The sequence below is a fragment of the Saccopteryx bilineata genome, chromosome 4, assembly GCF_036850765.1.
Source record: "Saccopteryx bilineata isolate mSacBil1 chromosome 4, mSacBil1_pri_phased_curated, whole genome shotgun sequence".
Taxonomy (NCBI): Eukaryota; Metazoa; Chordata; class Mammalia; order Chiroptera; family Emballonuridae; genus Saccopteryx; species Saccopteryx bilineata.
In genome coordinates this window covers 172,792,696-172,810,915 of record NC_089493.1, presented here as the reverse complement: position 1 = coordinate 172,810,915, position 18,220 = coordinate 172,792,696, and the positions used below count along the sequence as shown (strand labels likewise).

The 18,220-nt window shown below is 40.4% G+C and overlaps 1 protein-coding gene across 3 annotated transcripts in view; it reads left to right on the top strand.

The window, feature by feature from the left end:
* JAKMIP2 (janus kinase and microtubule interacting protein 2) overlaps window positions 1-18,220 on the top strand; it is a 174,454-nt gene that overhangs the window by 133,112 nt on the left and 23,122 nt on the right. For 2 of the 3 annotated variants that reach the window (XM_066272908.1, XM_066272907.1), the window contains exons 11-18: window positions 877-960; window positions 1,620-1,682; window positions 4,350-4,448; window positions 5,615-5,713; window positions 7,760-7,813; window positions 8,997-9,062; window positions 13,266-13,334; window positions 15,488-15,565. In XM_066272908.1, coding sequence (XP_066129005.1) covers window positions 877-960; window positions 1,620-1,682; window positions 4,350-4,448; window positions 5,615-5,713; window positions 7,760-7,813; window positions 8,997-9,062; window positions 13,266-13,334; window positions 15,488-15,565 — 612 coding nt within the window. The remainder of the gene's footprint in view (window positions 1-876; window positions 961-1,619; window positions 1,683-4,349; window positions 4,449-5,614; window positions 5,714-7,759; window positions 7,814-8,996; window positions 9,063-13,265; window positions 13,335-15,487; window positions 15,566-18,220) is intronic. The other variant, XM_066272909.1, reaches the window with a different exon arrangement.

Genomic DNA, 18,220 nt, shown 5'->3' with positions numbered 1-18,220 from the left:
AAAATTTTTTCGATACAGAAAAAAAATTGATTACACTCAACACCCGTTCAAAGTTAAAATAATTCTCAGCAGAATTAAGCTTGGAATTTTCTTAACCTGATAAAGGTGAATATAATATTTAACAGTCCAAAGAAATAGCCTGCTCACAATAAGAAATATGGACAGATGCCTACCATTTCTGTCGTTATTCGCCTTTGTAACAAAGAACTTATCCAGACCATAAGAGAAGAGAAAAATATGCATATGGGCAGAAAAAAGAAAAAAACCCTATTTTTCTTGCAGAATATAGGATCATATGCAGAGAGAATACAAAAGAATCTAAGAACAAATGACTAGACTAGATGAAGTAGGATTGTTCCATACAAGATCAGTGTTCAGAACTATTGATAGATACACCCGTGCGCACACACACACTCACTCACATACACACATTTGATGCATAGATTTGGATTTGGATTTATATACAGGGCACAAACTTGGCTCTGAAAGAATGAAAAGATTTTGGAGAGGCAAAATGGAAGAAGAAGGGTAACTTGTTCAAAAGAGAGAGAAGTGGAGAAGTAACAAAGCATATTTAAGGAGTAAAGAGATCACCAGCAAGTAAGGGTGGGCTTTGTGGTGGGAAAAGATTGAAAATATAATGGGAAATCTCAAATCCCAACCTAATGAGTTTGACTTTTAACCCAAGGGCAAAGGGAACCACTAAAAGATTTAAGAAGTTAGATCATAAAAATAGTTTTAAGATATTTTTTGATCATAGAAAACTCCCCCCCCCCCCCCCCGGTTTCTTGTTTGGTTCTAATCAAAGAAGATAAAGGGAAAAAATACTGAATTAACTATTTTACGTATTGAGTTCTGGAATTTTGATTTCACTAGGCTCAAGAACAGCTCCAAGCAGAGGTGCTAAGGTATAAAGCCAAAATTGAAGATCTCGAAGCGACTCTGGCTCAGAAAGGGCAGGTAGGCATTGGGTTGCTGGATCTGACCTTCCTCTCTAGACCACCCTGTGCACGGGCCGCTCCCAGGACACGGCTTTGCTCTCTACAGTGACCTTTCTCAGATTGTGTCAGAATGTTCAGCTCTGTGTTTCTGTCCCTGGTGTTTTTCTGGCCAGAGTGTGAACCCAGCTCCAACAGCGAATGAGGTTGGGCAAGAGAGAGAATGGCAGAGGAAGCGGCGCCCTGTGCACATAGCCTAGCATGGTCATAAACTGCCAAGACAAAGGCCCGCCCTCCGGCTGCATTCTTTGCCTCTACGCTACATTGATGGTTCTGCATTTTAATGTTTTCCATCCATATGTATCTAGCCTGTGTGCATTCTGACCCTTGTCACTTTTTGCCTGTGTGGTCACTTCTGAGTCCCCAAAAGGCTGGTCCTGGATTATTCAGACTGAAAAAGGCAGAGGTAGTGAGCGGCGGTGAAGAAGGGGTTAAATTTTCCTGGCAACTTTGGCCCCGATGTCTTTGAGGAAGGTGCTGGCAGGGGTGGTGTCATTCACCAGGCCTTGGCAGGCAAACATATGGGGTGGAAAGAAGACAGCTCTGGCAAGGTGGTTTGACAACACAGGCTCTTCCATGCCACTCTGAAATGCTGACTGCGCGATATTCTTTGTCAAACAGGATTCACACTGGGTAGAAGATAAACAACTTTTCATTAAGAGAAACCAGGAGCTTTTAGAAAAGGTATGTGGGGCGAAACACACCCTAGTGGGCCGAGGAGAAAATGATGAGAGATCCAGGAGCAGCAGGGGGTCCTCTCAGGAGTGGCACAGGGGCTAGGGGAAGGGGAGGCTTTTCGGCATTGCACTCCCCTCTGCTGCGTGCTCGACTGCATCCCTGTCACCGCCATCACCATCAGTGGAGTGGCACGTGTGCATGGCTCTGTGCTGGGCGTTGCGCCGATCCAAAGGATGTGATCCTTGGAATTGATTGATTGTTAACCATATATATATTTATACATATATATATACTGTATATATACTGTGCGTACATGTGTGTGTGTGTATATGTGTGTATATATATATAAATATATATACATATATACATATATATTTTATATATATACGTGCACACATTCTATGTGGTTGTCCATCTAAAAAAAAAACCACACTATGAATAGGATTTGTTATTTCATGCCAGGAAGTGACAGATTTAGGACTCCAGGACCATGCTGCCACCTGTCATGAACTATGTTCTCACCTTTAATCATTTTGCTAAACTTGACTGTTTATATGTTGTTTTTTGTAAACAAAAGAACTTTTTAAAAGATGTCTTCAAAGCACAAAACTGCATGTCCAGGATTTTGTTAAGTAAATCAAGAGGCAAAAGAATGGTTTAGTCCCCATAGCTACAAGTCATTTTGGTTATCTAGACATAGGTTTTTTATTAGGGGCAACGAAATATAACAGATTGTTTTACGTTCAAAGGGTGCTTTTCCTTTGGTATCTAGCTTCCAGGAATCAAATCTGAAAATTGCAAAATAATCTTATATTATTTTTGACAGAAATAGAATCTGAAAGCCCATTGGAATAATGAAAATAATTCTGTAGGTCTATTCATATTGACTAGCTTGGACAAGTAGTAAAATTGAGCACAACACCCTTAGAAGCATGAGACAACAACAAAGATAACTTGTCCTCCCTCCCCTCTGGTCTAGCAAAGTTAGGACATCTTGTCTCACTTTCTGCATGAGTGACAGAGCTGATATATACAAAGTAGGTGGGTGTTCCAGGATTGAGAACTCATACTCTCAGAAAGGTTGAGGGTCCCTATAAAGAGACACTGGCTTTATAATGTCCCTTCAGTAGACGCTGGCTCTGGTCTGTAAATTACAACTGTGAACCAATGATGTAATTGCTACCACTAACCACCAGAACCAGGAGTTTTCCCAAATATCCAATCTCTGATCTCAATCCAAGATGCTAGGGAGTAGAATCTCTTTTGTGATCTAAGTCAATCTGAAAACTTTTGAAAATTTACTAGACCACAGAAATCCAGTGTAAAAAAACTTGAGTTGATGACATTAGGTAACATCTCATGATGTCTCACTATTTCCCCATCTTTATATTCCTATAAGTTTTGTATATCATGAGGCTATAAGAAAAGGAGGATTTTAATGGTCTCAGAGATGCCCCATAATGTGTTATTACATCTCTTTATCATCTAAAAAAGAATTTCTGTATGTCTTCTATCTGATTTCAATTGGTCTTGATTTCTTTGGGCTAAAAGCAGAATTTTGAGCTCATAATTTTAAGAGTAAAAGAAAACCTAAATATCAGTAAAGCAAAACGTCCTACTCCAACTGCGTTTACTTGGGAAAGTCAAATTCACCCTATGCTAAAAAGTCCCTGGACTTTTTTGTTTCATTTCTAACTTGAAGATTTTAAATATTTATTATGCTTAAGGCCCACCCACATAGGTAATATCAAAGGCAATCTCAAACCCTTTGCCGATCATGAAAATTTGTTGACACCTTGTAGACACAGACCCCCTGTCTATAGGATGTGGCATATTTGTACACTCCAGACTTAATTCCGTATTTCATCAGGTTATACTGGAAGTCCCATAGGAAAGCCCTGTAGGAAAACAGAAGGAAGAGGTAGCAATTGTGAACGGGTAAAGAGGGAAGCCTCTTATGGTAGGAGATGTTGGAGCTTGGTGTTCAAGGAGGTGTAGAATTTCCTCACCTGGAAAAGAAATGGCAGGTGGAGGGGGTACATTTTAGGCAGAGAGATGAGCAGAGATAGCTCTCAAAGTAGTCAGTCCATGGGGTAGATCTGGGTTTCCAGATCCTAGTGTGTGTGTGTTCACACGTGAGTGTGTGAGTGTGCTGAGATGACAACGATACCATTGAAAATTGGAAAGGAATGTGGTAACACGATTATCATGATTTTTTTTATTCCATATGGAGGAGTTTGGCTTCACACTGCAGATGCCTGGAATTCAGCAAGTTAATATATGATCAGGGATTTTTTTTTAAAATTATTTTTCTAACAATTTGTAACTCCAGACATAAAAGCTAGATGTCCGCATTATTTACACCATTAAATCTCATTCTAAGACACTGTCCCCAACCCACATAACGGGCACCCTCAGATTCACTGTTCACAGGGTCTCTAGACTTTGTCTCCATGAACGGACGGACGTGTCCTCCCGCATTCTGTTCTCCAACCCCAGAAACTCAGCAGAAGGATCACTAGAAGGAAAGCCAGACTGACCTTATGCACATCTCCCTGGGATGTCTTTTTTATGGTCTAGATGGTTTATTCCCTCAATAAATGACTGCTGTCCATACTTGCTTTGCAACCTTGTCTTGGCAATTTCATCTAACTTGAGGATTTACTTTACTAGATAGAAAAACAGGAGGCAGAAAATCACCGGTTACAGCAGGAACTGCAAGATGCCAGAGACCAGAATGAGCTGCTGGAGTTTCGAAACCTAGAGCTAGAAGTAAGGAAATGATGATAATAATCATAACAATTAACGTAACGCTGAGCACAACCTGTGTGCGAGGTGCTGAATCAATCATTTCAGCTGCATACTCTCATTGGGTCTCACACCACAATCCAGAGTTTATATATGAGGCATCTGAGGTTAAATCACTTGCCCAAGTCCTGAGACTAGTAAGTGGTAAAGCACTGATACTGGTCAGGATTGTCAGCTCGGATACCGTATTTTCAACACTATTATTGCCTTAATGAACAAGACTAATGATTAATTTTTAAATAAATTTAAATAAGAGATTTCAAACTTCATCAATAATCCATTGCTTTTAAATAATCATTTCCACTCTTCATCAAATTCTGACTCAAAAAGAAAGGTCACCTTAAGAATTATATTTCAAAATGTGCTATATACAAACCATTTTATTATTGGACACTTGAATTTGTCAGTCAAGTTTTTTATTCTATAATGCATTTATGCCAAATGCTTAGAATCAAGGTAACTTGTTCTGGGAAACTCTTTGGTTAATCTGACCAAATTTCGGAAGTTTTTTTGTTTTTGTTTTTGCTTTTGTTTTGAGTAAAACATATCAATCAAATCAAAGTTTGATTGTATCCAGCAGAATCTGTCTTAGGATCTGGTTGAGTATATGTTGAAATGTAAAGGATAAAGAAAATTCCCATGTGATTTCTCTTATTTTGCCAGCGATTTCTTCTTGAGATTATTTCAAATTAGGTCTGGATAGAGTTAGCAGTTGGTATGTGTCAGTGTCTTTGGCAGCCCATATATCTTACTCACAAAGCTTGAGTGGATTGAATATGCAAAAGTATGTTAGCTGCCATAAAACTTCATGGTCAAAAGATCACTCTCTGTGATACCGGCAAGCTGTACATATTCATGTAGTTTAAATTGAAATTCTAATTCTCACATTTCCCTGATCAAAACATTTGCAGAATTGGATGACACCATTTATAAAATCTCTTCCATACTTTTGTTGACTAATCAGTTCTTTCCATTAAATTTAAGCAAAAGCATCTTGAGTTTTTTGTTTGTTTGTTTGTTTGTTTTTGGCCAAATGTCATATTGATAAACTGCTGAAATAGCAGACAACTGGTTGTTGTTTAATCAGTTGCTTTTTTTTAATTCCCATATATTCTTCACTGTATTTCAAGGAAAGAGAGAGACGGTCCCCTCCATTTAATCTACAAATTCACCCATTCTCAGATGGTGTGAGTGCTCTGCAGATCTACTGTATGAAAGAAGGTGTCAAGGTAGGCAGATTTTGATGTTTTGTGTTTGTAGGAAGTAGAAAAACTGGGCATTGGAAAAGGGGAGAGGTTGCTCATGACTTTTGTCTTTGGTCACTGGATGTCATTTTGCTACAAACTGCGTAGGAATTGAAAATAGTCCTGTCCATTGGAAAATCAATAGAACATAAAATTAATGTGTGACAGATGTGTGAATGGTAACAAGTAAGAACTCGGGAAGCCATAGTTATTTAGAACATATTAGAATATAACATAAAGAATACTATGGTATCAAAATATTAAGATAATCACCCTTAATTATCTAGAAGATTATAGTAAATGAATTCAGTACTTACATAAACATATTTTAAGTATGCCAGGTAAAAATGTATTTTTTGAGTCCCTCTGTTGTATTGTTTATTGGAAGTGCTGTGGAATTGGTAATCTTGGAATATCGGAGTTAAAAGAGAGCTTGAAATCATCTAGTCCACCATATGTTTAGGTGTGTTTAATGTAGGGAAGATTTCTCTTTCTAAAGTGTGTAACATATTGCTCAGTTAGAAATAGAATCCTATCTGTAGTGGTACCAGAACACATTGTGAACATGTATTAAGGTTGAATGGACGTGGCTCCGTCTCCTGGAATCAGTATTGTTTTATGTTCATGAAATCACATGGTGGTTATCTATCAGAGGTAAAGCTGGGAAGCCCCCTCGCTGTTCCTGGTTTCTCCCTTATCTTCGGCATGGCCCTTCCCGCGTCCACTCTGAGCTGCCAAATATACCTGCTTTAGTTGCCTTCTCTTTGCCCATGAGATTGAGCTGGGCTTTCCCCTGTGGTAGGATCTGCTCTACTGCATTTGAACATAAGTAAGATGAGAAAGTGGTACTGATGAGGTAAAAAGCGTGTATGTGTGGTGGTGGGGGTGGTGGGTGGGGGAGATTAGGTAGTAAAATTGTGTTTCTTGACTTCCATCTTAAACCCCTTTCACGATGTTTAAACTTCTGGCCTTCCTGCGCTGCATGAACATTTGTAAAGCAAAGCAGTTTTTTTTATTCAGCTCTAATTAAATGAAAAGCACTTTACTTCATCCTTTCCTTAGATACTTTTTCTTTAGATAAATGATAAACAACCTAATCCAATGGATATAATTTATACTCAAGGGCACTCTTTCAAATACATTCACCTGCTTTAAAATGATCAAGGACAATTGTAAAAATTGGCCTTTCCAAACATGAAATTAATGCTTAATGTAAAAAAAAATGAAACTGCGTTATAGTTTATATGTTAGTCAAAATCTCAACCAAGTCACAGTGACGCAGTGGATAGAGTGTGGGACTGGGACGTGGAGAACCCAGGTTCGAGGCCCTGAGGTCGCCAGCTTGAGCACCAGCTCATCTGTTCTGAACAAGGCTCACCAGCTTGAGTCCAAGGTCGCTGGCTTGAGCAAGGGGTCACTCGCTCTGCTGTAGCTCCCAGCCAAGGCACATATGAGAAAGCAATTGATGAATAACTAAGGTGCCACAACAAAGAATTGATGCTTCTCATCTCTCTCCCTTCCTGTCTGTCTGTCCCTATCTGTCCTTCTCTCTGTCTCTGTCACCAAAAAAAAAAAAAGAATATCAACCAGGTCAGAATTCTTTTAATTAGAATAAAATTGGTTCATTATTTATAGTTATTTTCTATTTTCTTTATACCTGGCATTGATCATGATTGAAAAAAACTTGACAACTATTAGAAAAAAGTTGATGAGCTCATCTGAGCCTCTACTACATTCTTGACTCTTTTTGTCTATAGTCTCTTTATCTTCAAGATCAGCCAGGGACAGAGGTATTTTATTATCTCCATTTTGCAATTGGCAAAATTGAGAACAAACTGTTAGGTACTTTTCCAAAGTTCACATAGCTTCTAAGAAGCAGAGTGGAAGCTTAAAGCCAGGCACACCTGATTGAAAACAACCCACATAATTATAGATGTTAAAATGTCTTCTCTAAATTAGGGCTGAGGCACTGAAAGAATGGTAAGCCATGTTTGTGTCTTTGACTTGAGTGTTATCTCCTTGATTTTGCAGGATGTGAACATCCCTGATCTCATAAAGCAGCTTGATATCTTGGGTGATAACGGAGTAAGTATGAATTAAGTGCGGGAAAGATAGGAATTTGCCTAAAGAGGGACAAGAAAGACTTGCTAATATATCATGTGTGAAATAATAGCAGGTGGGAGGCCATGTTCACTGAAGGACGTAGCTCCCTGGAGAGACTCAACAGTTTATGAAACAGCGCGGCCTTGTAAGGATCTCTGCAAAGTAGCGTGAAGATGGGAACTGGTAAAATGCTTTTCACGAGCAGTTTTCCGATTTGGATGCCGACCACATCTGCAGTGATTAAAGTTAATTATCTTCAGACTGTGGCTTGCAGGCATGCAGCGTGAAATTAATCAGTCATGCAGTTGCAAATGGTACTAAATAGTAGGGTTGGTGGCAGCCCCATAAAAAGGGGCCAGGAAACTCTAATCCCTTTTCTTCCTAAAAACACCTTCCAGGCAGGGTCAAGGCATATTAATTCAGTGGGAGGACCATTCATTGAGATATTAGATGAATGATGCATGCAGGTTGAAGAGTCACACCATTTTTTTTCCTTAAAAAATTCTCAAAGTAGAGAACAGTATCAATTAAATCACATCAGATGGCTATGCAGAAATTACTCTATTTCATTTTGGTTTTCTCATAACATGGCTAGTAATGAAATAGGCTTTCAGTGAAACATAAAATCAAGTCAGTATTGGAGTGATATTAAAAAATCACAATATATACTTCACAGGTTTTGAATGAACTTTGTTAAGAATTATTATGAGCCTGACTAGGCAGTGGTGCAGTGGATAGAGCGTTGGACTGGGATGCGGAGGACCCAGGTTTGAGACCCCGAGGTCGCCAGCTTAAGCATGGGCTCATCTGATTTGAGCAAAGCTCACCAGCTTGGACCCAAGGTCGCTGGCTCGAGCAGGGGTTACTCGGTCTGCTGAAGGCCCACGGTCAAGGCACATATGAGAAAGCAACCAATGAACAACTAAGGTGTTGCAACGAAAAACTGATGATTAATGCTTCTCATCTCTCTTCGTTTCTGTCTGTCTATCCCTATCTATCCCTCTCTCTGACTCTCTCTGTCTCTGGAATAAAAAAAAAAAAGTTATTATGAAATAGAACATCTGTTAAAGTCCCATGCAGTTGGGTCTGTGGCGGGTGCTTAGGCAATATTTTCTGATAATATCAATATCTTAAGTGTCTTCAGCTTATTTTATTTTTTTCACAGAATTTGAGAAATGAAGAACAAGTGGCCATAATTCAAGCCAGCACTGTGCTGTCCCTGGCAGAGAAGGTAATAAGTTATTCGAACATTGGAACCATCTCAGTATCTGGCTTAATGCCTAAAGAGCAGGGGAGTCGCCTTGGCCAGATAGCTCATTTGGTTAGAGCATCGTCCTGAAGCACAGAGGTTCCTGATTCGATCCCTGGTCGGGACGCATACAGGAACAAATTGATGTTTCTCTCTCTCTCCCTCCTTCCCTCTTTCTCTCTCTAAACTCAATAAATACATATTCTTAAAAAATAAATAAACATAAAGAGCAGAGTAGGGGTAAAGGATGTTCTCTCTGCATATGACCTTGTGTTATTGAGTACCTAATAAATATTTTATTTTTCAGTGTGATACCACCCAGATAGGATGAGAACACACACCAGAAAAGTCTACACACTGATTTGGGGTGGTGGATAGTACTTACTTTGAAGTCTCTTAAAAATGTAATTCTTAAAAAATGGAAAACCTTTTAAATTACATTATTCAAGCAATTTCTGCCAAGCTAGGAAACCAATAAAGAAGAGTATTATTTACCCTGGCCAGTGGCTCAGTGGATAGAGCATTGGCCTGGCATCCTGGGTTTGATTCCCGGTCAGGGCACACAGGAGAAGCAACTATCTGCTTCTCCCTCCACCCCCTTCTCTTCCTCTTCCCCTCCCACAGCCAGTGGCTCCATTGGTTCAAGAGCGTAGCCCTGGGCACTGAGGAGAGCTCAGTTGTTCTAAGTGTGTCAGCCTATGGCACTAAAAATAGCTCAGTACTTGAGCATCAGCTCAAGATTGTGTTGCCAGGTGGGTCCTGGTCGTGGTGTATGCCCGAGTCTGCCTCACTATTTTCCCTCCTCTCACCTAAAAAATAAAATAAAATAAAATAATAAAATAAAATAAAATAAAGAAGGGCTTTGTTGTTAGAACAAAATTTAACCAAGTACATTTGAAGATCTAATTAGCTTCAGTAGGTGATTCATGAATTGGGCAGCATCCCGTCTAGCAACTAGGAGGGTGCTCTTAGGGGTTTTACAAAATGGAAAGTTTTTATAGAAAGGAAGGTGGGGCAAGGGAGCTATTAACAAAAGAAAAAAATTTAAATTTAGCCCAGCACATCTTTTGGGGAGGTGGAGAACTAAAGGGATGAGGAACAGCAAAGGTTTTATCATGCAGATTGCCTCTTCTTCCTCCCTGGGTGGAGGGTGGGGGTAGGGAGGATGGAGAAGTGACAGACTAACTGACCAGAAAATTCCAGATTGGTCCATTGAGATTTCTGGTGAAAATCAAAACTGCAGTTAGGTCAGATGTTAAGTTTAGGTTTGGTATCATGGGCTTTAGTGTAAGTGATGCCACTTGGGGCCTGTGGTTTTTTTCTCTTAAACAGTTGAGAGGTGGTAGACTGGAGCATGGCTCTTTTGACAAGCTTTTCCTTGGGTGTGTACATTCCCAACCGATTTTGTGACTTTGTGGTGGCTCACTGCAGTCTCATTCAGAAAGCCCAACCTGGGGACTGTCAGAAGAGCAACAGAGGGTGCTCTGCCCCCTGGTGTCTAAACATGGTCAGTGGCAGGAAGAGTGAGAAGAGGGAAGAGGAAGTGGAGAAGTTTGATTCACTGGCTGTACGCAGGGCGCCTGGAGAACTGACGTGTAGTTGAGGGTCATGTATACATGGTTGGATAAGATGAGAGCTGTAAAAGTCCCCTGAAATACCTCCTTAATTCCTAAATGCATATCAAGCTTGTTATAAATTAAATGAAACCATGAGCAAGCAATCTACTCACTATAATCTGAAGTGAGGGAATTCTGCAAGTCAAATGAGCCAGTCAGCTTACTCAGACAAAACAATGACATCAAGAAAAAAAATGGCAGAGGAGAGGGAAGAACTGCTATCAAATAAAAAGGCACTTAAGAAATACTGAAGTGATCTTTGGCATCCTGATTCAAGCAAACCAAGTGTGGGGGAAAAAAGGTAATTTTGCTGACAGCTGAGGAAATTTTAATATGGACCAGGTATCAGATAACAAAAGGAATTAATATTAATTTTGCATGATATGGAAGTGATGTTGTGGTTATGCTTTTTCTTTCTTTTGAAGGCTGTATGGCCAGTAGCCGTGGCCACCATCACAGCCTAGTCCATGCAGGTTCACATTAGATTCGGACAGTTGGTAATGAAACAATGGAGCCAAGAACTGGTGGGCCATTACCTTTAATCCTAGCTTGCGCCCAGTGGGCAAGTAAAAACACACACTGGGCTCCAAAACCCACTTATTCAGTGCTCACAAAGCTACTGACTTATCCGAGTTTTCTAGAATCAAAGGTTTCTAGCTCACTAGCCTTACTCACCTCTGTTCTCCATCTCCTTCTCTCTGCACAAACTGGCTTCTCTTTCAACACTCCGCCATCTTGGCTGCCTCTCCTGGCCTTCCCGTGGCCTTTATCTGCTCGCCTTTATCTGCTCTCTCCTCTAATGCTAATCTCAGGAACAGAGACAGAGCAAGCTCCTGGTCTGCCCCACTTTATAGTGTAGAAACCAAAACCTTTAATCCAATATACAAACAAGGAAGTCTCTGATACAAAGTCACTTATCTGAGGCATAATGGGATTCCTCATGAGAGTGCATCACCCCACATCGAAAAGGGTGGGAAAGGCTTAGTCCCAAAACCAAGCCCCAGGCTACAAGGATCCTGCTTGCCCACAGCCCACCCCCAACACACATTAATATAATCACGTCCATCCCAAGCAAGAAGGGCAACCAAAACCATCACCTGGGTGACGGGCTTCCACGTGGGCAGCGCCATCTTTAACAAAGTGAGCATAATATATTTTATCTGCCCAACAAAGGCCTTATCTGTTAGGGATGCATTTTGAAGAATTTACATGCAAAATGATATTTAGGATTTGCTCTCCCTGATTACATGAAATAGGTCTTTTACTCTTTACATTATTATTAATCCCACTTTACAGACAAGAAAGTTGAGGCTTTGAGAAATCGGGTAACCGTTCAAGGCCACACAACCATGAAAAGCTAGAATTGGGATTTAGACCCAAAGTAATCTGCCTCTAGAACCCACATACATAATTATTATGCCCATTGACTTCCTGAAGGAATAAGCTGATGTTTCACTTGGTAGAGACACATTATAAAAATTTGTTCCTTTAAGTCATATATGTGGTGGGCTACACCATGATATTCACAGTCTAAATTTATTCAGGGTATTGATCCATGCCATATAATAGAATGATATAGGCCCTGGCTGGTTGGCTCAGTGGTAGAGCGTCGGCCTGGCATGCAGAAGTCCCAGGTTCGATTCCCGGCCAGGGCACACAGGAGAAGCGCCCATCTGCTTCTCCACCCCTCCCCCTCTCCTTCCTCTCTGTCTCTCTCTTCCCCTCCCACAGCTGAGGCTCCACTGGAGCAAAGATGGCCTGGGCACTGGGGATGGCTCCTTGGCCTCTGCCCCAGGTGCTAGAGTGGCTCTGGTCGCAACAGAGCGATGCCCCGGAGGGGCAGAGCATCGCCCCCTGGTGGGCGTGCCAGGTGGATCCTGGTCGGGCACATGCGGGAGTCTGTCTGACTGTCTCTCCCCAGAAAAGCTGGAACTTTTCTGAAGTTTCCAGCTTCAGAAAAATACAAAAAAAATAAAATTAATAATAATAATAATAATAATAATAATAATAGAATGATATATTTTAAGTGTTAGGAAAAATATCTAAGTTCTTTTCATGTGATTTAATATAACACTACTCAACCAAAATGATTCTTCAACACTTAGCTGTGCTGCTTTCTATATGAAAAAATTGCTATTTCTCCAGTCTCCCTTGACCTTCTTTCTTTCATCATGCTCCCTCCAACCATGGAGAATTGGACACCCCTTCTGTTTGGAACTTGCCCCTCATTTTTGCCTAGTCATTCTTGACTCATTTTTCAGATTCAAGTGCAGTTGTCACTTTCCAAGAAAGCCTTCCATGGTGTCCTCCAGTGAAGGCAAAACTGTGTTATCGGTTAATAATGTGTTGGTTACCATCTCAGCTAGCACATTGCCTGACACATGGTAGACATCAATGAATGCATTTATTGAATGGATGAATGGAAAACTGTAGTCTTGTTTCTGAACTAAGAGAGAAAATGCCCCAAGTTTTCACTTCAGTTCTTAGTCCATTTCCAGAGATACTGAGGTGCGAGAACATCCTATGCACCATATCGAGGAGTCATGTCTAACACTTTTGTCTTATTTAGTGGATCCAGCAAATCGAAGGAGCGGAGGCTGCCCTGCACCAGAAAATGATGGAATTGGAAAGTGACATGGTGAGTACCAAGTGAGGTATCCTAAAATTGAAAAAAGTTGACAAGCAAATGGAAAATGACTTTTTCCTAGCAATTTTATTCAGCAGTGATGAAAGTTTGTAGCCTTTGTATTATTTTGTATACGGATTGTGGAGCCAAGTTCCCAGAATTATTTGACAATTTCAAGTTGTATTCTCCAAAACAATCATGTATCTATTTCCAAAACTAATGCTGAAGAAAATGCAGTTTGGAGTTTTTTTCTCTTAGGCTAAATGGGTTTTTTTTATCATGTATAATTATGGCAAAAATTACAAAAATGGTGTGTGTAACTGATTTTAAAAATCTCTAAACCACTTCACATCCATTAGGATGGATACTATTGAAAAAACAAACAGAAAATAACAAGCATTGGTGAGGATAGGGAGAAATTAGAACCTTTGCTTTGTTGAAAATTAGAAATTGCATTTGTTGGTGGGGATGTAAAAGGACGTGGAAAACTATGGAAAACAGTAGAGTGATTTCTCAAAAAAGTTCCAGATAGAATTACTGTGTAATCCAGCAATGCTGCCTTTGGGTCCATCACAAAATAATCGAAAGCAGGGTCTCGAAGAGATATTTTTACACCCATATCCAAAGCAGCTTTATTCACAGTAGTTTAAAAGTGGAAGCAAAGGAAGTGCCTATCAATGGAGGAGTGGATAAGCAAATGTGGTTATTCATAGAAGGGAATATTCATCACTCTTTTAAAAGGAAGGAAATTCTGACAGGTTCTATGACATGGAATAACCTTGAGCACATTATGCTAAGTGAAATAAGCCAGTCACAAATGACAAATACTTTATGATTCCACTTCTGTGAGGTATCTAGAGTAGTCCAATTCATAGAGACAGAAAGTAGAATGATAGTTGACAGGGGCCAAGAGAAGGAGGAAATGGGAAGCTTTTGTTTAATGGGTATAAAGTTTTAGTTTTGAAAGATAAAGAATTGCAGGGGTTGGTTGTATAACAGCTTGAGTGTACTTAATACTACTAAGTTGTATACTTAAAAATAGTTAAAGATGGTAAACTTTACATTGTGTGTATTTTACTACAATTAATTATTTTTTTAAATCCTCAAGCCTAGGAATTGGCCGTTATTAACTTATAGCAGTACATAATAAAATTTTGTAACTGTACTGGCATTAATGTTGTTATTACTAAAAAAGTAAATAGTGATGCCTATTAGGTTAGGGAATCCTATCATAACAACTTGCATTCAAATAGCATGTGACAGATTATAGATCATTTGCTTATGTTTTACACAGGGTTTAAATTTCATCAAGAGGTTATGTTCTAACATCAAAGCACATAGCAAGTAATGTTTACATTGAAAATACTCTTGAAAACTCTTTTAAAAGCACAATTAGTAATTACACATTCAGCCTGTAGTGGGCGCTGTTCTAGTCACAGGAGCTCAGAGATAATTAGGAAAGTCACTGGCAAAATTATTCATATAGTTATGTACGTATAGAAGGCAGTTATACACACAAAGAAGTAATTGACTGTACTTGGGGTTGTAAAATATACAGATATATTTTGAGATGCCAGTGGCAAAATGCACATCATGTGAGAGGCACCTGGAAGCTAAGGAGAGCAAGGAGATGTCAGATTTAAGTTTCCAGCTCACACTGGCTTTGCAGCAAGAGCAGATGGTCAGTAAGTGGCATTGTGGTTGTGGGTGGAATCACCGCCACTCTTTAAATTCTTCTCTTTGTGTTTGCTCATCATACACAGATGACTTTGGGTGAGTTTTTCATTATAGGACTCTGCTATTTTACATTTCATAACATGCTTACAAAAATACACCCTCATCATCTCTTTGCAAAGACAGACTTATTAGTTAACATTTAGCTTGTTGAATCTCTCCTTGTCCCATACTGTTGGGTTGGCATAGAAATCCTTGAACGCTTTCCACGTGGACTGTTCATATGTCTTTTATGTCCCCTGCCATTGATTTCCACAGTCTCTGTGTGAGACGATGGATGCTGAACCATTTCCCTGACACAATCAATGGCCCTACAAATACCAGCGATTTGTCTTGTGATGGAATTAGAGAAAACATTGATCAATACAATTATATATCACTTTCTGGTTAACTAACCTGCCTCTATTTATCAACATGGCCCTTTTTTATAGGAACAATTCTGCAAAATCAAAGGCTATCTGGAGGAAGAGCTAGACTACAGAAAACAAGCTCTCGACCAAGCCTACATGGTAGGTACAACCAGCAATCAGCACACCCAGAGCATGTCCATCTTATACTGTGGAGGAAAGCAGCCTGTGTTAATTGCTCATGCCATATACTCGAATAGACCACGGTGCGCAATGCTTTATTTATTCAGTGACTTCCGGTTCTTATTTTTGAAAATATAGCTCTAGCTCTTTACTGTTACAAAATCTTAATACTTAATACATATTTAGTTATACATTAAAATTTTATATTAAACGTATGTTGTTATATAGTATTTTAATGAGAGAAAGACTGCATGGCAGTAGAGATTAAAGAGAAAATGGGCCCTGGCCGGTTGGCTCAGCAGTAGAGCGTCGGCCTGGCGTATGGGGGACCCGGGTTCGATTCCCGGCCAGGGCACATAGGAAAGGTGCCCATTTGCTTCTCCACCCCCCCCCCTTCCTCTCTGTCTCTCTCTTCCCCTCCCGCAGCCGAGGCTCCATTGGAGCAGAGATGGCCCGGGCGCTGGGGATGGCTCCTTGGCCTCTGCCCCAGATGATGGAGTGGCTCTGGTTGTGGCAGAGCGACGCCCCCTGGTGGGCAGAGCGTCGCCCCTGGTGTGCATGCCGGGTGGATCGTGGTCGGGCGCATGCGGGAGTCTGTCTGTCTCTCCCCGTTTCCAGCTTCGGAAAAATACAAAAAAAAAAAAAAAAGAGAGAAATTGAATGAAATCCAGCGGGGAGCCTAATCTAGTAGTGATGGAATACTAAAGTTTTTAATGTTCGTTATATGCATTTTTTTATAAACATTCTTTTTTTAAAAATTTTATTTAATTTTTTACAGAGACAGAGAGTCAGAGAGAGGGATAGACAGGGACAGACAGACAGGAACAAAGAGAGATAAGAAGCATCAGTCATTAGTTTTTCATTGCGCGTTGCAACACCTTAGTTGTTCATTGATTGCTTTCTCATATGTGCCTTGTCCGTGGGCCTTCAGCTGACCGAGTAACCCCTTGCTGGGCCCAGCGACCTTGGGCTCAAGCTGGTGGGCTTTTGCTCAAACCAGATGAGCCCGCGCTCAAGCTGGCCACCTCGGGGTCTTGAACCTGGGTCCTCTGCATTCCAGTCCGACGCTCTATCCACTGTGCCACCGCCTGGTCAGGTGTTATATGCATTTTTAATTTGCTTATATCTCACAACAACCCTCGGAGGTGTAGGTGATATTGTTCCCATATCACATGTGAGGACATGGAGGGTTAGAGAGTGAAAGAACTCTGCCCAGCTTGGTAAGTGGGTAGTGTTTAGATCTGCTTGCAGACATGGTGGCTTAGCTCCCATAACCCAGCCCCCCTAAGCGAGGCTGCATCAGTAATGGGCTGTGCCTTTTCTCTCCCGGCAAAGAGTATGCCGATGGACGGGCAAGCGCACTGGATCCATTCCCCTGTGCAAAAGTCATAATAAGTACTCCCTAAGATTGGATGAAAGCTTGCGTTTCTTCTCTCCATATACGCCCCTCGCCCCATCAATTCACGGTAATGGCTCAAGAAAAGAAAAGCGAACTTAAAAGAGAAACATTTCAAGGAGTTGCTCGTAGAGGTTTTTATAATGCTTTCCTGGAAGCAGCCTGCGTCACTTTTGGGAAAAGAGTGAAGCACTTAGTTTCTGCTTATGACAGAGATGAATTGGTATTTCCCCTCCAAAATGAGCCAGAGATTCTGAGCATTGCTTGATGGGGAAAAGAGAGAATGATTTGGTCGCTGAAGAATAAAGTAGGAAATGGTTCTTCCCCTCCCTTCCTACCCTTTATCCTTGCCTCCTCCACCTGTACCGAAAAAGATGAAGCCGTGTGCCCGTGTGTCACATCACTGAGTCCTCATTCAGACAACAATATTTAACTTGAGAAAGATGAGCTCTGCCTCGTCCAGGGCAAGAACTAGGATAACATCCCCCATCAGGGCATGTCCACTTACCTCTGTCAGAGTCACAGGGGACAAGCTCGTAGATTCTGGCAACTGTGTCTGAAGCATATTTTTATTTTTAAGAAAAAAATAAATAAAAACTAGGATGTAAGGAAGCATAAACACTTCATCATAAAAAGAGAAGACTCAAGAGGCATTATTATAACTATAGCCACTGTAAATCTCAGTTATAAATAAATAAAAAAAAAGAAACAGAACAATTCCAGAGACTCTAGGCCATTTTTCGATCATATTTCCTAATTTTTATTTTTAAAAAAAGACACAATGGCAATTGTAAAGCTATCTTCAGGTACTCGGGTGTGTCATGTGGAAGAGAGGCAGCATTTTGTGCCCGATATTAATCTCTCATTTCAAGTATTCCAAGTCTGACCACTTTTTAATTCTTATTTCTAAAAGTGCGGCCACCATAACAAATGTCCAAATATCTGAAGGGCTGCCAAATGGAAGAGCAAACAAACTTATTTTCAGCTCAATTTGAGAATGGAAGGATGTATAGTCATTATAACAAAGGAAAATTGTCCAAGGAAAATAGCAGATTTCTCATCATCCAAGCAGTGAATGTATTGGCTGAATGCCTCTTACAGAGTCGCATAAAGGAGATTATCAAAAGGGTAGTTAGTCTGGATAAGCTATAAAAATTTATTTTATTGCTCTGATCCTGTAAGGCTAAACTAATACAGCCCTTCCCATGCGCGCACGCAGTCTCTCTCACACACACACA